Source organism: Hippopotamus amphibius, chromosome 12 (genome assembly GCF_030028045.1).
Source record: "Hippopotamus amphibius kiboko isolate mHipAmp2 chromosome 12, mHipAmp2.hap2, whole genome shotgun sequence".
NCBI lineage: Eukaryota > Metazoa > Chordata > Mammalia > Artiodactyla > Hippopotamidae > Hippopotamus > Hippopotamus amphibius.
This window is the reverse complement of record NC_080197.1, coordinates 25,915,606-25,936,826: the sequence shown is the minus strand read 5'-3', so window position 1 is coordinate 25,936,826 and position 21,221 is coordinate 25,915,606. Positions and strand designations below refer to the sequence as shown.

Sequence of the window (21,221 nt, the reverse complement as noted above, 5' to 3'; positions counted from 1 at the left end):
ATCCACTATTGAGTATTGTTCTACACAAGTATCTTGCATGTGCTGCCTTTAAAAAAAAAAAATTAATTAATTAATTTTGGCTGTATTGGGTCTTTGTTGCTCTGTGCAGGCCTTCTTTAGTTGTGGTGAGTGGGGGCTACGCTTCGTTGCAGTGCACGGGGTGCGGGATCTTCCCAGACCAGAGATCGAACCCATGTCCCCTGCATTGGCAGGCAGATTCTTAACCACTGAGCTACCAGGAAAGTCCCTGTGCTGCCTTGTTGCCCAGTGAGATGCAAATGTTATTATCCTCATTTTACACTTATGACTGTGAGCCTCAGAGAGGTTAAGTGGCTTGCCCAAGGTCACCCACTTAATAAATCTTGGAAAGAGCCTTTTAGGAGTGACTGTTACGGTACTTTCTGAAATGGAATTTTTTTACCCCCTCATATAAATTCTGATTCAGTTAATGTTTGCTGAGCCTCTCTCAGGTGGTAGGCATGGTAGTTCATGCCAGGATATTGTCTTATTACCATTTTATTTATTTATTTTTAAAAATTTTTTGGCCACACCATGCGGCAGGCAGGATCTTACTTTCCCAACCAAGGATCAAACCCATGCCCCCTGCAATGGAAGCTCAGTCTTAACCACTAGACTGCCAGGGAAGTCCCATCCATTTTATATATGAGGAAATAAGGCTCACCCTGGGTCACACAGACTCTAAAATAGAGCCAGCATATGGACCCAGGTCTGCCTGACTCCTACATTATGGTACCTCAGGATTACCTGATTGTGGCCCGATTGTTTCAAGCAGTTGTTGATAAAAAAAAAACAAATTTCATTCTGGCATTAGAATTTGGCTAGTCCCAAGAAGTTAATTGCAATGAGATTTGACTTGAATCACAGAATCATAAAAGGTATTGGCGTGGGTGGGGTGGGTGGGGGAGATAAGGAAGAGGCCTTCCCAGCCATTATTAGCATATCCTTTCAGAAGCTTTGCAAAGAACAGAAACAGAGAAACTATCATTCTTTGTATTATATTCTCAGGAGGTTGGAGCCAGGAACAGACTCCTTTCCTCTCTCATTGACCCTGGCAGGTAGACCTGTGGGGGTCTGGCAAGGATAAAAATCTCATTAGAGCTCGCTCCCAAAGTCGTCAGGATGTCAGGCTGTTGTTGGGGTTTTTAGTCCATTGAGGTAGTTTTCAAACATTTTTAGCAGCTGGACATGTTTCAGGTAAACTCTTGTGGAGAAGCAATGATGGCAGGTCCTTGGGAAGTTTAAACCCTTCTGGCTTGGCAGAAAATGTTTGGTTGTTTGAAGAACCTCTAAAACATTTTCCTTAAGCCCAGAGGTTCTTGAAAACCACTGGCTGAGGCAGAGTGACTGACCAGACTGTAGACATTGCTTCCTCCTCATTCTTTCAAATGACACGGGCTTGAATACCTCATCTATGCCAGGGACTGTACCCAGGAGGTTCACTGGGCTGTCTAGGGGGATGTCAGCTACTGTACCGTGTTAGCACTTTGGGGCAGCCTTCAGCGAAGGCCTGTGCAGGAGCGTGCGGGGGACAGGCCGTAGCCTGGCCTGGGGGAGTGGGGCGATCAAGAAGCTGCTGCCTCGACAGCCTGTAAGACCAGTGGAAGGGGAAGCCAGATGAAGCATGAGGAGAGCATTTGGGGAGAACTGGAAGCCTGAGGAGGCTGCAGAGAATGCAGGTCGGTATAGTGTCTTCTTGGCAGGGGAGTGAAATATTAAAGTCTGTGTTTAGAAGGACCACTGGTGACAAGTGGAGAAGGGGCCAGAGGGGGCAACCCCTAACCCCATCACACACACTCTCTCCTCCCCCTCCTTTCCCCAGCTCACATACCCCAGCCCACAACCTAGTGAGCAGGCACCCAACACAGCCCCTTTGCCCCCAAGAACACACCCCCCGCTGACCCTGCAGGGCCCTACCCTGGACACAGCCCTCTTGCTCTTGGGTCCTCATTGCTCCAGCTGCTGGGAGGGGCCTCCCCTGGGTGTGCTGAGGCGCTAGGAGCTGCAGCTGAGGCCGATGATCTGTGTGTGGGCAGAGAGGCTTTCTGAGCCTTCAAGGAGGGAGAGGCTGAAGTTGCCTTCCGTCTTCTGTCCTTGATCCAGGTCTGCCAGAATTGGGAGGGTGACAGATAGTTGTGGGAGAGGAGGCAGGGATTGCTGACTACCTCGCTTCTCAGCTAGGGAGAGTGAGTGTAGAAAGAATAGGCAGGAAACAGGACTTTAGCCAAACTCCCACCTTATTCTCCTGACCTAGGTGGCTGGCAGGGTGCGTGTAGGGGAGGAAATGGCCCTGTCCTCTTAGATGCACTTCAGCTCCACTTTCCTTTTGCCCTGAGATCCTCAGAACCTTCACCGTATGCATCTCCCCACCATGGGACAGGATCTGTGATTGGGAAGAAAAGGGAAGAGAGAGGTTCTCATCCTGGGAGGTAGGGTGACCTTATATCATCCAAATCAGGACACTTATAAGAGTGGAAGGGGGTGCCATTAATATTTACTCTGGACTTCCCTGGTGGCGCAGTGGTTAAGAATCCACCTGCCAATGCAGGGGACATGGGTTTGAGCCCTGGTCCAGGAAGATCCCACATGTTGCAAAGCAACTAAGCTCGTATACTACAACTACTGAAGCCCGCGACCGCCTAGAAGCCACCACAATAAGAAACCCACACACCGCAAAGAAGAGAAGCACCTGCTCACTGCAGCTAGAGAAAGCCCACATGCAGCAACAAAGACCCAACGCAGCCAAAAATAATTATTTAGTTAATTAATCAATTAAAAATTTTTTACTCTGGTACAGCAGATATAAACTGGGACTGTCCCGGAAAACCAGGATGTGTGGTCGTGCTACTGAGAACTTGGGGTAACCCATTTCTCACACACACACACACACACACACACACACACACACACACACACACACACACACACAGTTGCTGAGCGCAGAGGATAGCTAGAAGAAAATGTTAGTTCTGTTATAATCTTTCTGGAGACAGTAAGATCTGTGCAGAGGCTGTTGCAGTGGTAAAGGTATGAAGGAAATTCGGGGCAGCAGGGTTGGGAGATAGAAATCCTAAGGAAGTTGACCTACAGAACTTGGTGGACCAATTAGGAACTCCTGATAGATCCAGGAGGTTCTGGCTTTGGGACTATCTGTCTCCTTCTGCTCTAGCTGCCTCATTTTTAACTCTTTGGGGGTCATGAATCCTTTTGAAAATCCAGTGAGTGCCTCAGAAGACTACACGTACAATACAGAGGAAATGATGCATGTTGTGTTAGGGATTCTGGAACCCAGGTTGAGAATTCCTGCTACAACTTCTCTCCCCTACTGTTTTTCTTTTCTCCCTCATTTCTGGAATTGGCCAGTTTGGTTTAGTTGCAGGTGAAGGGGGGACCTGCTGACTCATGACTGTGGGAAATGGCAGGGTGGAGCTGGTCTCTTTCTGCTGATTTATTGATTTACTGACTGACTTCCCTGAGTCTGGGCCATGGCTGCAGGCTGCTCTGGCTTATAGCTTTGGATGCTGGCGTGGGTAAAAGAATCTCTACTTCCTTCTACCCCCATTTCTCTCCTCTGGAACCTCCTAGCAGATTTTGGAGAAGGAATCTGATTGGCTGTTTGGGTCATATGCTCATGCGTAGACCGATTACTTATGCAGTAGTGGGCTGTTGTGTTGTGCAGCGCAGCTTGCATCATAAGCCTGCGCCACCCCTGTGGCCAGGGAGGCAGGGTCTCTGCAGAGGCTTGGAGTTTGAGGGGGTTGGTCCTTAGGAAAACAATTGCCCCTGCACTTTTCTCCTTGTCCCCGGTAGAGCTCGCTGCTCCTGCTCATCCATTCTTTCCCAGCCCCAGCAGGGCTTGTGGAGAAGGACTGGAGACCTGGGTTCTGGTCCTTGGCCCGTCCCTCCACCAGACTTTGGTTCAGCCGGGGTTTGCGGAGCACTTACTCCGTGCCTGAACCTCCCTAGGCCTTAGTTTCCTCCTCTGTACAAACAAGGTTGGATTTATTCCCCAAGAGTGTGTTTGTCCAGCCAACAATCCTACTGAGCACCTACTGTGTACCAAGGATACTGAGATAGAAAGATGCAGTCCCTCCTCCCAGGAGCTCACATTCAACTTAAATTACAGGCAGTGTGAAAATGGAGATGTGTGATAGGGTTCCAGGACTCTGAGGTTCTGTGCCCACATTTTTTGTGGACCAAGGTAAGATTGTCTTTTTCCAGGAAGGTGTCAGCTTCCTGTGGCTCCTCGTGCCCTCCATCCCTTGCTGCCATTTGGGTTAGGAAGGTGATTTGTCTTTACAACCCTCTCGTGTGTCTCTGATTATAAAAGGAGAAAAGGCTGGTTTGGTTTTTCTCTTACTTACAGGAGAAACCCTGAAAAGTGTTTTTCTGCTGGTATTTCCCCCACCCCACCCCCCACTTCCCCACTAAAAACCCCAGCCCCAGATCTCTGTTGTCCTCTCAGTTGCCAGGGTGCTGTCATGCTTGCTCAGGCAGAAGGGGGCTCTTGTTGGCATGGATTCAGCTGGAAGCAGAGGAAGAAAAGCCAGCTGGAAAAGAAACATTTCATTCCAGCCTGGGAAAGGAAACCAAGGGCAGGCTCTGCTTCCCCTCTGTCCCAGCCAAGAACCTGGTCAACCCGAGTAAGCCCGCCTGGACCTGGTGGGTACTGGGAGGGGTTCAATCAATGCCTTCACTCTACTGATGGGACCAGACCACGGTGGCAGTGCTGGGCATTGTTAAGTTGTTCTTAGTAAATGTTTGCTGTTTTAAATAGAACTGCCTTTTCATATCGGTGAATGGGGAAGAAATTGGCTGTTTTATTTAAGTTACTTTTTGTTTGTTTGTTTTGATTAGATAGTCGGGTAAATGGTACATAATTTTTAAATTGCCTCCTTTGCCCCAGCCATTCAGTGCTCCTCCATGAGGCAACGGATTAAAAAGCCCGGAGATAGTCTCTGCAAATAACAAACAAATACCTATATATTTTCCTGATACACATGCATAAATGGTAGCAATTAGGTTACCTTTGAATCCTGTGCTCTTTACAGTTTTGTAAGAAATTACTTAGATTTGACCCACCCAGAAGTTCCCGAACTTTGTCTTCATCGTGTGCATTTAGAGAATGTTAATTCAAATTTCAGACACTAATTTGAATTTTGAAGTTCATATCACAGAAAGACTTGCTGAGAATGATCTTTCTCTTCCTGCCTCATCTTCTGTCCCCTGTTTCACTAGTTTCTCTGAGAAATGGTATCTGAATCTCCTGGTTGGCCCTCCCAGGAGCCTGGAAGTCATTCCTGACTCCTCCATTTCCTTCCCCTGTACATTGAAACAAGTGATACAGGCGCATGGAGTCTTCCCTCCTGGTATCTCTCAAATTCATCCTCTCCAGGTCAGCCCCTCTACTGTGGCCTTAGTTCAGGCCCTTAAATCGAAACCCTCTGGATTATTGTAGTGGGTTGCCAGTCCTTCCCCACCCCCAGCAGCCAGGGGGATCTTTGTGAAGTGCAAATCTGATCATGTTCCTGGCCTGCATCAAATTTTTCACTGGCTTCCCTCTAACTCTGGGATAAAGTCCAGCAGCTCCTTAACAAGACATAAAGCCTGTTCTTGAGTTTCTATCTTGGGCTTTTCTTTCCGCCCTCCCTCGTTCTTTCCTGCCCTCTGTTCCTCCTGCTTTGGATATATCCCTCTTGGCTATCTCTTATCATTCTTTAAAATGTGTGATAACTCCAAAGGTTAGGTTCTCCCCCTCGGGGCTCCCAGAGTGCCCTGTGCTTACCTCTCATCATGTCACATTGTCCATCTGTCTGCTGGTTTGTGAGCACCCTCAAACTTGGGGCTGTATCATTTTTGTCCCTGGTTTTATAGCAAAGTGTCATGAACAAAGTGTAAATCCTCATACAGTAGAAGGAGCATGGCTTTGGGTTGTACAAGGTATTTGTCCTTCTAAGTTGTCAAAATATTGGCATGAAGTTGTTCATAATATTCCCTTCTTTTCCTTTTAATATCTGTGGAATCTGTAGTGATGTTACACCTGTCATTCCAGATATTAGTAATTTTTTTTTTCTGATCAGTCTGGCTAGAAGTTCAATTTTATTCATCTTATCAAAGAGCCAGATTTTTATTTCATTGACCTCTGTTGTTTGTTTTCTATTTTATTTATTTTATTTTTTGAAAATTTTTAATTTTTTGAGATATAATTGGCATATAACATTGTATTAGTTTTCGGTGTACAGCATACTGATTGGTGTGTATATATGATCACCACAATAAGTGGTGACCCAATAAACGATCACTATAATAAGTCTAGTTAATATCTGTTTTCTATTTTATTGATTTTTCACTTTGATCCTCATTCCCTTTCATCTGCTTTCTTTGGGTTTTCATTTGTTCTTCTTTTTTCAGTTTCTTAAGGTGGAAGCTGAGATCACTGATTTGAGGTCTTTCTTCTTTTCTAATATAGGCATTTAGTGCTGTAAAATTTTCCCTAAGTACCGCTTTAATGGCGTCCCACACATCTTGATATGTTGTGTTTTCATTTTCATTCAGTTCAAAATAGTTTGTAATTTCTCATTTTATTTCTTTTTTGACCCATGGGTTATTGAACAATATGTTGTTTAGTTTCCAAATATTGGGGATTTTCCGGAGATCTGCTGTTTATGATTTCTCATTTAATTTTACTGTGATCAGACCACATATTTTGTGTGACTTGAATCCTTTTAAATTAATTGAAACTTGTATTATGGCCCCAAATTTGGTCCATCTTGGTAAATGTTTCGTATACATGTGAACAGAATGAGTATTCTGCAGTTTGTAGTGGAGTGTTTTACAAATGTCAGTCAGGTGAAGTTTGTTAATTTTGTGCTGTTCAAGACTTCAGTATCTTTACTGATTTCCTGTCTACTAGTTGTATCAATTGTTGAAGAAGGGGTATTGAAATCTGACTGTGATTGTGGATTTGTCTGTTTCTCCTGGCGGTTCTATCCATTTTTGCTTCATGTATTTAAAAAAATTTTTTTTAATATTTATTTATTTAGGCTGCATCAGGTCTTAGTTGCGGCACGGAGGATCTTTCGTTGCCACACATGGGCTATTTGTGGTCGCGCGGAGGTGGTGCCAGGGCTCCAGAGCACATAGGCTCTGTAGTTGTGGCACATGGGCTCTCCAGTTGTGGTGTGCGGGCTTAGCTGCCCTGAGGCACGTTGGATCCCAGTTCCCCCACCAGGGTAGTCCCCCTGCTTCATGTATTTTACTTTATTTATTTGTATTATTTATTATTTATTTATTGGCTGCATTGGGTCTTCATTGCTGCACATGGGCTTTCTCTAGTTGCAGTGAGTGGGAGCTACTCTCCTCATAGTGGTGGCTTCTCTTGTTGCAGAGCACGGGCTGTAGGCACACAGGCTTTAGTAGTTGCGGCACATGGGCTCAGTAGTTGTGGCTCATGGGCTCTAGGGCGCAGGCTCAATAGTTGTGGCACACGGACTTTGTTGCTCCATGGCATGTAGGATCTTCCTGGAGCAGGGATTGAACCCATGTCCCCTGCATTGGCAGGCAGATTCTTAGCCACTGCGCCACCTAGGAAGTTCCATGCTTCATGTATTTTAAATTTATTTATTTATCTTTGTCTGTGTTGGGTAGTTGTGGCACATAGGCTCGGTAGTTGTAGTTCGTAGGCTCTAGAGCGCAGGCTCAGTAGTTGTGGTGTATGGGCTTAGTTGCTTCGCGACATGTGGGATCTTCCTGGACCAGGGGTCAAACCTGTGCCCCTGCATTGGCAGGCGGACTCTAAACTACTGCATCACCAGGGAAATCCCACATCGTCACTTTTGATTCAATGTCAAATGTAAATTTTACCTTGTTGGGTATTGGATATTTCTGTATTCCTGTAAATATTCTCAAGCTTTCTTTGGGCATAGTTAGTTTCCATTGTAACAGTTTGTCCTTTGGGGTCTTGCTTTTAAAATTTGTTAAGTGGGCCCACAGCAATGTTTATCTTGTACAGGGCTAGTTATTTCCTGCTGTCGAGACAAGACCCTCCTGAATACTCTACCCGCAGTCCTGTGAATTATGACTTTTCTAGTATAGCTAAGGAGCAGGCACTACATCTAGCCCCATGTGGACACCTACCTGGTACTGTTTTCTCTGATCCTTTTGAGTGGTTCTTTCCCTGGCCAAAGGTAGCTTCTTCATATGCATGCACTGCTCAATATTCTACTGAATACTTGAGGGGGACCCTCTGCAGCTCTCTAGAGTTTGTTCTCTCTTTGCAGCTCTCTCCTCTCTGGTACTCTGTCCTGTGAACTCTAGCTGCTTTGGTCTCCCCAGACTTTCAACTCTATCTCTTCAAACTCAGGAAGGTTGCCAGGTTCTTGCTGTGTTTTCTCTCCTTGCACTGACGTCTGGAAACTCTCAAAGCATAACTGGGGCAATTGTAGGGCTCACCTTGTTTATTTCTCATCTCCCAGAATTGCTGTCCTGTTTTGCCTGGTATCCAGTGTCTTGAAAACCATTGTTTTATTTCTTTTAGGTGGGAAGGTAGATCCAGTCCCTACCATTGTTCTTGACTAGAAGCAGGAGTTTGGATTTCAGTCTGCCAGTTATTCATAAGCTTCGAGAGTTTAGCAAGTTACTTAATCTCTCCAGCCTCAAATCTCCTCATCCATAAATGGGCTAATAAGATGAATTCCTTATTGTGAGGATTAAATGAAGGAATAAAATACAGAGCTCTGAACAGGTGTTAGCTCAGGTTAGTATGTGAGAAAAGAACCCAGGGTCAAGATTTGAGCTCCATCCAGCTATTAGGAATTGCGAAGAGGAGGGAAAGAATCTGGGGGGAGGGGAAAGCCAAGAAGAAATGATTGTAGGGGCTGGGGAACCAGGCTAAGGGTATCCCCCCCAAGGCTGGCAGAAGAGAGGAATTTGAGAGAGAGGATGCCCGCAGTCCCAGAACTGATAAGGAAATGGAGGATGAGGGCATCAGGGCCCGCGTTCTCACCGCAGTCACCTCTTTTCCCTAAACGACGTTTGTGAATGATGCTTGTGGCTAACGTTTGATCTGAGTGCTGGCTTCCTCCCCGCGGCTGGAGCAGTTGAGTTCAGAGGCTGGAGGTAGTCTCTGATCTGTCTAACTCAGTTTGTGAAGAAGAGATACTGCTAATTTCATAGGACAGGGAAAACTTGATTATGTGAAATACTCAGGAAATGTATTGATGTTAATTACATTTTCAAGATCACAAAGGGTCAATCAGAAAAAAACCTTTTGTGTTTGTTTCAACCAGTTACTGGAAATCTTAGAGCTATATAGGTTCATACATTGTTAGAGCTGGAAGAAAACCTTAGGAGGGAACTGATCCGCTCTTCTCATATCCTTGATGAGGAGTTTGAGGCCCTAAGAAATGAGGGGCCTTGCTAAGTGACATAGTTTGGTCTCAGCAAAGTTAGATCTAGAAGCCGAATCCAGGATCACAGGACCCAGGTTGCAGGTCCTGTCTAGTCAGAGGTTTCCCTGGCAGTGGTGGGGGGAGCACTGTCCAGAGGCGGGGCACCTGGCGTGGATTCTTCCCCGGCCCTTACCCCTAACCACGTGACCTTGAGCAAGCTGTTGAACCTTTGTGGCTTCCGTTGCCTGTCTTTGTGTTGGGCATAACCTTAACTGCCTGAAGGCAAGGGGTTGTCCTGCAGAACTAAGGTGTTGTGGAGTGGTTGGATGTACGTTGGTGGGCAGTGGTGGGTGCTGAGGTGAACTGGAGAGTATGTGCCCCTCCAAAAAGGACAGCTGCTACTTAGCTCCGCTCAGTTGTTGCCAGACAGCAGTGTGGGCTCAGTGTTGCTGGATAATCTGTATTTTCAAAAGGAAGCCAAAAATCTGAATTTTTTAAAATAAATTTATTTATGTATTTTTTAATTTTTTGGGTTGTGTTGGGTCTTTTTTGCTGTGCGCGGGCTTTCTTTTTAGTTGTGGTGAGTGGGGGCTGCTCTTTGTTGTGGTGCGCGGGCTCCTCTTTGCCATGGCTTCATTGCCGTGGCTTCTCTTGTTGCGGAGCACGGGCTCTAGACGCGTGGGCTTCAGTAGTTGCAGCACATGGGCTCAATAGTTGTGGCTCACGGGCTCTAAAGCGCAGGCTCAATAGTTGTGGCGCACGGGCTTAGTTACTCCGCGGCATGTGGGATCTTCCTGGAGCAGAGATCGAACCCGTGTCCCCTGCATTGGCAGGTGGATTCTCAACCACTGCGCCATCTAGGAAGCCCAAAAATCTGAATTTTTGTGTGAAATGCGCATTCAAATCAAATTTATGCATTAAGACATGGGACAACTAAGACAAATCTGTGGGCTGTAGGTGTGCTCAGTTTTCGCCTCTGATAGCTGTTTAAATGAAATTCTGTGACCAGGTTGCCATACAGGAAAGAATCTTGCCTTAGATCCCAGAACGTAGGCTGACTTGGCCCTCAATAACCAAGGGCAGATCACTTTCCTTCCTGGGATCCTAGTTCCCCAGCCTGGCCTAAAGTTACCTGTATTTCAAGGAGGTACTTCCTGGACGCCTCTGTTTCCAGGAAGTGAAATACCTGCTCTTCCTGCCGAAATTGAACCCGGCTGCAGCAGAGCCATGGGAAGCCATCATCTCTCTGCCCTTTCAAGGACAAGAGGATGCAGCCACACAGGCCTTTGCACTGTTCCCCTGGGTGAGCCAGACTCACCTTGGCCGTTTTCTCTTTCTCCTTATGGCTCAGGCCACTCCCTCTGGCCCACGCTAGAATCACCTGCTGTTTACTCTGGGTCTCTGCCACCCCTTTCCAAATGTAGTCACAAGAGAGGTCCCAGATTCACTGTCCCTTAAACAAGCCCTGGACCCGTTGGTTTTTGTTTTTGTTTTTTAAAGATTTATTTATTTTTGGCTGCGTTAGGTTTTCGTTGCTCTATGTGGGCTTTCTCTAGTTGTGGTGAGCAGGGGCTACTCTTCTTCATTGCAGTGCATGGGCCTCTCATTGCGGTGGCTTCTCTTGTTGCGGAGCATGGACTCTAGGTGTCCGGGCTTCAGTAGTTGCAGCACGCGGGCTGAGTAGTTGTGGTTCATGGGATTAGTTGCCCCTCGGCACGTGGGATCTTCCCGGACCAGGGCTTGAACCCATGTCCCCTGCATTGGCAAGCGGATTCTTAACCACTGCGCCACCAGGGAAGTCCCCTGGACCCTTTGGTTTTAAAGTTCTAGGCATTCCAGTGAGTTAACACAGAAAAAAAAAAGTGGACAAATGATAGGAGTTTGAGAAATTTTACCAAGTTCTTGTAGCTGTGGTCTCTGGGTCTTCTGGTATACAGAGGGGAGGTCATTTGAGGTCTTGGAAAAGATCTGGAGGCCATTACGGGGTGAGAGGACAGAGGGCCCAGCCCAGTGGCCTGAGAAGAAATGACAGGGCAACGCTGGACATTCTGGAGTGTCCCCGCTTCCTATCTCAGTGTTGTTACAGCCACAGAGGTGTAGGCTCCACCCTTGAGAACCTGGAGAAGCTTGTGGTTTAGGGAAGAGGTAAGGCAAGCACGAGGAAAGGAGACATTTATTCTTTAAAACAGAAAAACAGGAATGAAAACAAGAACCTCCCCACAAACTCCCTAACTATGTAGAATTGTCATGGGGCTGATTACATAGTTGGATTTTATCACGTGTATGTCCAGCCAACTTAAAATCTGCTAGAAAATTTTTTTGTAAGTCAGAGGCTTTTGCTGCCTACCCTCATGGATTACCAATTAGTCGAGAGTTTCTGGGCAGACTGAGCTGCCCCTTGGATGCCTTTGGTGCCAGACTGCTGGCTTGTAGAATCTGTTGGGTGGGGAGGCACAGAGGCTCTCAGATCCCCAGACTCAGGCAAAAGCAGGCCAGCTGGTACGGGGTAACGTTCCTTCATGGGGTAAAAACATGCGCTTTGCAGATAGGCAGCCTGGCGTTGATTCCACACCTGCCACTGCTTAACTGTATGACTTGGGCAGGCAGTAAGCTCTTTGAGCCTCAATTTCCCAATCTTGAGGTAGGACACCACAGGACCTACCACATAGGGTAGGGTTTTGGGGGGTGTGGGGGGCAGTGAGCACATAAAGCACAAGCCATGGTGCCTGGACCCAAGAAGCCCCTCATAGGTGTTAGCTGCTGTTAGGTTTTTCTCTCCACTGTGCCACAGCTGTATACTCTTTCTTGGAGAGACGTGCTGGGCTGGGGGAGGGACAGGAAGATAGCTCCTCAGAGAGAATGTCAACACAGGCAAGGAGCGAGAGAGAGGGGCAGAAGAGGGAAAAATGGGCAAGATGGAGAGAATGTTCATGTTTATTGAGTATTTTCAAAGAGGCTATCTTTCTCACCTGTCCTTGGGGTGGCTGTGTCACTCCCATTTTCCATTTGATGAAGAAGTGAAATAACTCACCCCAGGCCAGTGTGACCCAGGGCCAGGATTCTGACAGCAAGCCCCATGCTCTTTTCTCTGTGCCCCAGTGCTGGAATGAGTCAGCCAGGACCAAAGCTGATGAAGCTTGTGTTGGCTACACAATCAGGGTGGTTTTCAGTTGTTTTTTCCCAAGCTGTTTTGGTGGAGGGGTGGGGAGTCATAGTGGTACTGGTTATTTTTCTACTAAAATAGGCTCTGAGAAGTCCTGCAGTTAGTAATACCAGTGACCGACATGTACTAAACACGTACGCATGTCCGGCCCAGTGCCAGGAGCTTCATGTACGTCTCGTTTTAATCCTCACGATAACTGTGAGGTGGGTTTTATTATTATCTGAGGATTAATGAGGTTAAGTAATTTGCTTAGGGTTTACTTGATAGTGGAGCTGAAACTCACAGCTGGACAGCTGGCCTCCCTAAATGACCATTGTAATGTGATGTGACCCTGCACTTCCTAAGCTTATTTGAACGTGTCTTATCTTGCCTTTACCTTCCTTTTACAGAACGTACTTTCTATTTGCTGTTTAAATGATTTTGGAGCAGTTTGTTATTCTGTTAGATTGTTGATTGAGGGGGTCTTATTTCTTTCATCTTTGTCCATGTTAAACAGATACGGGGCCTTTTTCCTTCTCCCCAGAATTTTCCCTTGCAGTGAGTACTGTACTCCCTGTGTGTTTGCAGATGAAGTCAGCAGGGTTTCAGGCTCTGCTTTCCTGGTCATACACAAGTACTTATTTTATCATCACTAAATGGAGTGCATTAGCTCCAGGCCATGGAGAGCAAATAAGGGGAACTGGGAGATGCATCACAGCGAGGGAGGCAGCTCTGAAAAATGCTGTCTGTACCTCTAGTGTGAACTCTCCAGCTGCTGGGGCATAAACGCAGTCGTGTCAGGGACAGCGTTCCGAGGCTTTGGCAGGATGAAGCCCTCTTTTCTGCAGGCGAACCCGGGACACTGAGTGACGATGGACACAAGACCGACTCTGTCTGGGCGTGAAGGTGCATTTTGGGTTCAGAGACCTCTCTGTAGGTTCCTGCTACCTCTATACAGGGTGGAGAAATGAGAGCCCAGCCCTGCCCCCACCTTCTGAACCTGCAGGCAGGACCAACAGCACCCGTGCTGGGGAAAGTCCTCCGGAATCAAGCCGACCAGCACCTCTTTGGCATTCGTTTTTCTTTTTCTTCTAACTGGGGACGTAGGAGAGCATATCAGGTAGCTTTCTGGTTCTTTTATGTGTTAGCATGTGCTTTTAAATGGGGTTTGCAAAAGGCAGAGTTTGAGATTGGAGGAAAGAGCATTAGGAGACTGTTTTCTTTATGGCGGGGGAACTACTGATCTATTTGTAGTGGCTTAATTTGGTGATAACAGAGTTTGAGGTTGTGGAACGAGCCCTGGGCTGCAGACCTGGATTCTAGTCCCAATTCTTCCTCTGACATGCTGCAGGATGCTTGCAGGCTTTGTCACCTTTTCTGGACATCATTTTTTCTCAGTTTCTAATGAGATGGGTTGGACTTCGGGATCTCCGAGAGTCCTTCAAGCTCCCTCTGCCTTTGATGCCAAGATCATAGCTCTTATTTGGTCAGGATTTGGTGGGACATCCGGTGCCATGTGGTGCGGGGATGCCTCCTAATAACCGTCCCTGCAGGAGGATGGGTTTCTTTGACATTGGTGGTAAACTTTGTAGTTTTGACTTTAGGTCTTTTCTTGCCCACATACACAAGGCAGATGAGAGGCGACCCCAGCAAGGCAACTAGTGGCTTGAGGGCCAGGTGTGATTCTCCTGCCTGAGGGTACCCTGAACATCTGAGGTTTATTCACGGGCACGGTGAGCAAGGAGCATCTGACTGATTGCTGGAGGTGGGCAAAGCAGGGCTTGCTCAGCTTCATCAGCTCCCTGCCCACCAGCAGCCCTGCCGTGACCAGGCTGCTGAGGGTTCTTCAGAATTCTCACTTAGGGTTGCATTTGTGCGTAAATGTTCCCTGGAGTGTGTTTTCTATGTAGTTCATGCTGAGAGTGGGAAAGAACCAGCACTCTCTTCTCCCAGACCTTGGACCTTCTGCTGCATGAATTCAGATATAGACTCTTGAGTCTTTGAAAGGACTGTAGACATCATCATTCATTCAGTGAGAGGATATTACTGGACCCTCCTTCTCCCCAATGCCTGAATCTCAGTGTACTAGTCATTAGTGTACAGTTATGGCATCTTAACATCTGTTGAGATGCCCTGGGCTAATGGCCCCTTTTCCGAATGCCCGCAGATCAGAGCAGGCAAACTTGGCCTCCTTAGCAACTCTTCAAAGAGAAGTCAAGTCTGCCTTTGCTGAGGAGAAAGGAATGTCCTACCTAGTTGTATTGAACTGATGGTGTTCTTTGAAAATGGTCTCTGTAACTATCACTAACAGATGCCTTGCCGAAGGAATTTCTGGTCCTGGGTGAATCTCTTTTCCACTGATCTCTCTGCTTCTTAGGCTATCTCTTCTGTAGTTTTTCTTCAAATAGCTGTTTAGAGTGTCTAATGAAGCAACTGGCTGGAGACCAATGTTTATTTCAACATGGTTGGAGTTGTTTTTGCTTCAGCTTTCCGAGCCAATAAAGCTGGTTATTAGATTCTGTAATTGCTGCTGTAATTACTCTCTTGGAACCAGCAAAGGCATAATTAAATATGGAGATTCCAAGGACTATTTTTTTCCATCTAAAAGCAACTTTTTAAACTTCTGTTGGCCTGGATTAGATTTCAGTTATTAAAGCATTGTGTTTATGAATGACAGGGGGGTGGGAGGGTTCTTTGGCAGAAAAGGGATTTATTTGGACACCTCTTTGAATATTTGGTTTAGATGAATTCCTTATTAAACCAGTTTTTACTTTTTCCCATCCCCCCCGTTTTATTGAGATATAATTGACATATAACAGTATATTATTTTTAGGTGTACAACATATGTATACATTGTGAAATGATTATCAAAATACATTTAGTTAACATGCATCACCTCACATGATTACATTTCTTTAAATCTTGTAATGAGAACTCAGTACTTGTTTTTTTTAACCCAACCATCAGGAATTTGGAGAAGTATAAGGCAGGATACTAAGAGCTAGCACATGTTTATGTAAAGCATTGGGTCTGGCTCTTTAGGCTTTGGCTATATATAGAAGCAAATTTTTGTGGTCACCAATAAGGTTGGGGTGAAGAATGTTTTACTTCAAGTGGAATGGTCTGCAAGAAGACTGGCATTTTACTCATTTAGTTTGCCCTAAGTTATATTTCACCAGCATGCCACACGTTTGTAAGATACGGGGTGGTTCGAGTGCTCTGAATATTTATGTTTACACATATTCTTGTAGCTGAAAGGCTGACCCCATGTCTGATTTCAAGGTTACTCCACTCATGAACCATGTTTGGAAGGAGGAAATTAATCAAGCACCATTTCTCTTTAGAGGTCTCAACTAGTTGAGAAATACACACAGGAGTTAGATTGGGGTAAACAAATGGACTGTCTCTGCCAGAGGCCATCCTGGAGAGTTCACTGCAAGGAGGGAAGACACCACGCGAACGCTACAGGCAGGAAGGAGGAGCCCTGGAGGGCCAGGCTGTTCGCTCAGAACCTTTTCCTCCCCTCAGAGAGGGCACACCTTGTGGCAAGGGTAGAGGAGGAAGCGCGGGCACTTGCAAAAGTTCCTGTTTTATGGGCCAGGATGAACGCAGAGAAAAAATCCTGCCAAATGACTGTTTTAGCCAGTGTTTCTTTCTTTTTTTAAAAACAAACTTATTTATTTATTGGCTGCATTAGGTCTTCATTGCTACGTGTACTTTCTCTACTGTGGCGAGCAGGGGCTACTCTTCCTTGCGGTGTGTGGGCTTCTCATTGTGGTGGCTTTTCTTGTTGCAGAGCACAGGCTCTGGCCTTGTGGGCTTCAGTAGTTGCAGCACACTGGCTTAGTAGTTGTGGCTCGCAGGCTCTAGAGCACAGGCTCAGTAGTTGTGGCGCATGGGCTTAGTTGCTCCGTGGCATGTGGGATCTTCCCGGACCAGGGATCGAACCCATGTCCCCTGCATTGGCAGGCAGATTCTTAACCACTGCACCAGCAGGGAAGTCCCTAGCCAGTGTTTCAATGAAACGTTATCTTTTCTCCGTTGAGTCAGAGGTACACAGGAGATAAAATTTGGGTATACCCCACATGAGGAACCCTGCAGAGAATATATGAAAAACTTAAAAAAAAACAGGTGAAATTGGAGATTCAGTTTAATATATATTAAGCACTTACTATGTACCAGTCATTGTGCTGGATGATGAGTTTGTAAAGATGAATAATCTAAACGTTATTTCATTCATGGGGGACTCATGCTTACCTCCCTGGTATGTTTGGGTATTTGTTTCCTGATAATTTATTTCTTGGGGGATTTTAGCAATGGGGTGTAGATCAGAGAAATGTAAGATTGGCATACAAGGAGTCACTGCCAGTTGAAAATGTATTCAAGCAAAAGTTAAAGCAGTTCTAAATCTATGATGTTAACAGGGAAAGAATAAATTTGGTTTTACCAATCAGAACATAGCTGACTGTATAAAAATCAAGGCTCCCACTACACTCAGGATACTGAGAAGCAAGACAGATGTCATCTCATTTATTCTTGAGAACTGTCCCAGTGTCACTTGCCTGTGTGGGAAGGGCCTGGGGGGTTTACACAGGTCGAGCCCTCCCTTCCTCTCATAACAGCAGGATGAGCCCCTCCCTTTCTGATCCCCAGTCCTGTTGGTGTGGCTCTGGGATCTGTGCCCCAGGACCATTCGAGAGGATTGACTGAGGCGGCGGGCAGGACTGCAGCAGCCGCCCTGCTTGCTCACCACGCAGCAGGCATTCAGAACACCTGTTGAATCTTGACTGGTGAACACGTTTTTATAGACTGGGCTATGCCGTGGGTTGTGGGGACGACTGAGGAGGACCTGGAAAGGGGGCACGTGTGGGACATTGGCCGGAGAAGGCTTGAAAATCACTTGTTGATAAGGGTGTGTCTCAGTCAGTTTCTGTGGAAAAGCAGCGAGCACCGGGGGGTCAGGAGGAAGCAGCCCCAGGCCCTGAGCACGTGTATTCCAGGGCTCTCCCAGGGTATCTCCCCTCTGCTGTGACGGTCAATGGCGAAGGGATTCGCACCTGGTGCTGAGGCTCCTGGGACCTGGTCTGTGGCCAGAATCCCAGTTCCTTGCCTCCCGCAGGGCCCTGCAGGCCACATCAGACCACACGGAGGCTTTGTCCTGCGGGCAGAGGGAGCCGTTGAGGGTTCTTAAGCAAAGGAATGACACGGTTGGATTTGTACTCCCTCTTTTGTGATCCCACCGTTCCCTCGACGCTTCCTGCTGGACTGGATGGTGCCTCCAGTCCAGCAGGAAGTCTTTTTCATTCAGTGGGAAGCATAACAGCATGGCAGCCCATGGACTTTGGAGTTCCATACCTGGCTTAATCCCCTCTCTGCCGCCTACCACCTGGTAACCTGCGTTACAGAACCTCTCTGAACCTGTTTCCTCAGCTGCTAAAAAAGAGTGGCCATTTCTATCTTAAGGGTTGTTGTTGTGAGGTACTTACTTGGCAGGTAGTAGCAGAAGGTGAAGGTGTTCAGTAAAGGGTCTTGGGGACCCCTGGTGTGACTGCAGGTTGGATTTCTTGAAGTTCTAGGCCGTTCTGACCATTCACACCAGAATCAGGGAGTTAACAGGTTGAATGGCTTTTCAGCTTTTAATGAGGCACATTTCATTGTTCTTCAGATTTTTTTGCAGTGTTTCTTTAGTCTGCTTTATTCTTTGGCTGGAGGAATTTTCCTGGCAGTTTTATCTGCTGCTTTTGAAGGAACTATGGACGGCTTATATGCAAGCCAAGGCCCTTTTCCCTTGGCAAATGCTTCTCAGGGTGCAGTCCTAGGCTAACAGGGAGCTTTAGTGGAAGGAGTACGGGACCTATTCAGGTGGCATATGGAAAAACCACAGCCCTGTTGGGGAGATGATTGACTGTTGCCTGCAGCGTACAGGAGGTGGCTTTGGTGTGGAGCTTGAGGACACAGAGGAGCACGAGTCCGTGGGTGCATGTGTGTCTACACATGTAGGCGAGGCTCGTGCTGTCCAGGCCAAGGCAGGTGCTAGGCAGCTTTGCTGACCCAGCCCACTCCTTCTGCTTGCGTCAGTGCAGAGCCTCCTTCCTGGCTTTGATGCCCAGCTAAGATGTGTGCTGAAGATACTTTTCAGTGTAAAGAGGGGAACTGAAATAGTAAGGGGAGGGGGAAAGCCTGGGTTTTGAGTAGGGAGGTGTGGTTTGGCCCTTGCTCTGCTACCAGTTCACCTTGCTCAAATTGCTTGCCCTGACCGGACCTTAAAACAAGATGATCTCTACAGCCTTAACACACCAAGGGGTTGAGAGAGATGATGGCATTGATTTAACCAAATGGTCAGACGCTAGATTAGTCCCTGACAGGGAGTTCTGTCTTTATTTCAGTTGTGCTATGTATTCTATGGCAGGGGATGCTATAGTTACCATCTTCAGGCATGGGGCTTTTTGCTTTTGTTGAATGCATTTCCGGAAGGAACTTACTGGGTCAGAGGGCAGGAACAATATTATGGCTGTTGCTATGTGTTGCCAAGTTACTTTTCAGAAAAATTATAACAATTTACAGTTGTCTGCTGTGTGTGAGATAGCATTTTAACCCCAGGTGATCCACTGTTTGCTGTAGTCATTATTTATTAGTTTGTAATTTAGTTGACATAAATGATACTTTACAGCAACTTTATAATTATTTAGAGCTGCTGGTTTTTTTGGTATCCACTGTGTTTAATATTGTGCTGGGTGTTTCTATATGTTATCTCATTCACAGTGAACTTATCAGAGAGGATAAGTAGCTCACGAAGGCTGAGAGCTGGGGTTTGAACCTAAGGCAATTTAACTTCAAAGCACATTGTTTTTCTGGGCGCCCTCCATGCTTTGATTTGTGCATATGTTGTTACCAGAGAGTGTGAACTTTTGCTTATTTGCCTGGCTGCATTTTGAAATATGTGAATTTTGTGTAGTTTTCTTAGAAAATTGAATGTGCTGTTTGTGTAGGAGAGTTTATTAGCTCTCTCTTATAGTGGAAGCAGAAACAGAAGTGTATCCATCACAGTTAGGGAGAAGACTCAGTGAACTCCAGGACATTGCCCTGTGTCTGAGCTCTCTGAAACCCTGTTTCTCCCCCCGTGCAGCTGCCCTCCAGGCACTGAAGCGCAAGAAGAGGTACGAAAAGCAGCTGGCACAGATCGACGGCACGCTGTCAACCATCGAGTTCCAGCGAGAGGCCCTGGAGAATGCCAACACGAACACCGAGGTGCTCAAGAACATGGGCTACGCCGCCAAGGCCATGAAGGCTGCCCACGACAACATGTACGTGGCCACCCACTGGTGGAGGGGGGCACCCACGCAGAAGGGCAGTGCTGGCCCTGGAATGCCTCAGTCCTGGGGCATGGCCTGGGACAGACCCCTTGACTTACCCATTCAAGCACTGGAGTTTGTTTTAATTTGCATTCCTTTTTGGAACTCTTTCTAAAATAGATTATGTGCCCTGCTGCCCTCAGAAGCAGATCTCTTGGAATGAAACAGTCTTTTCTGAGTAATTCTGGGTTATTGGGATGAATATAGAGTTTCAAGCTGGAAGGGTCCTTAGAAGGTTCTCTCACCCAGGCCTCTGATCATAAGGTGGGGAAGTTTGTCCCAGGGAGGGGAGGTGACTTGCCCTGGGTTTTGTGTGAACTTGAATGGAACTAGGAGTAGAGTCAATGCCTGTGACTTTCTCTTGATGCCGTCAGGGGTCCTGAAAAGTATGGTACATTTGAGGGCTTTAACTCTCTCTTCTTAGGTCTGTTTTTGATGGAATTTTCTGCCTCCCCCTTGCTCTTGGGCTATCATGTTCACAGTGTTCTTGACCTCAGCATTCCTTCCTTTGTGTGGCTGCTTCTCACATACAGTGGCCTAAGAGACTAGATCACCAAGCTTATTACATTTGTAATTAAAGGCCAGGGTAACACCAGGCTCCAAATGAGGGCCTCTCCCAAACAGAACAAAATTCTGCATTTGTTTTAGTGTTTGAACTTGGCGTCATATATTTTGGGGTGCTTGGAGCCCTTTTTTGCTTCCTTTTGGGTACTCAGCTATGTGCTAGAACAGGAGTTGGCAAAATGCAGCCTCTGGGCCCGCTGCCAATTTTTGTGAATAAAATTTTACTGAAACACAGTTGTGTCCATTAATACATACTGTCTGTGGCTGCTTTTGTGGCCCACAGCAAGGTTGGATTTTTGTGACAGAGATCGTATGGCTCACAGATTCTAAAATATTTAGCATTTGGCCCTTTACAGAAAAACTTTGCTGATCCCTGTTCTAGAAGTGAGGGATTGCAGAAAAAGTAGCCTTCAAATAACTGTGTCCTTGTCTGAGGGAATGTTCATTGGACTGAGCTTCCTGAGTGAGGACCATGTCTGCTTTGTGTCCATGTTCTCCAAGATGTCTGGCACACAGCACGTCTCAGTGAATACTGTGGCTGCCTTGAAGTATATGTGTGTATGTTATATTGGTTAATTGTATGATTTTTGAAAAAATAAATTTATTTATTTATTTCATTGGCTGTGTTGGGTCTTCGTTGCTGCACATGGGCTTTCTCTAGTTGCTGTGAGCGGGGGCTACTCTTCCTTGTGGTGCGCGGGCTGCTCATTGTGGTGGCCTCTCTTGCTGCAGAGCATGGGCTCTAGGCACGTGGGC

General features: G+C 46.6%; 1 protein-coding gene across 1 annotated transcript in view; it reads left to right on the top strand.

Annotated features, from left to right (window-relative positions):
* CHMP4B (charged multivesicular body protein 4B) overlaps positions 1–21,221 on the top strand; it is a 46,132-nt gene that overhangs the window by 20,824 nt on the left and 4,087 nt on the right. The window contains exon 2 of the mRNA XM_057703304.1: positions 19,676–19,853. Within this exon, the coding sequence (XP_057559287.1) occupies positions 19,676–19,853 (178 nt within the window). The remainder of the gene's footprint in view (positions 1–19,675; positions 19,854–21,221) is intronic.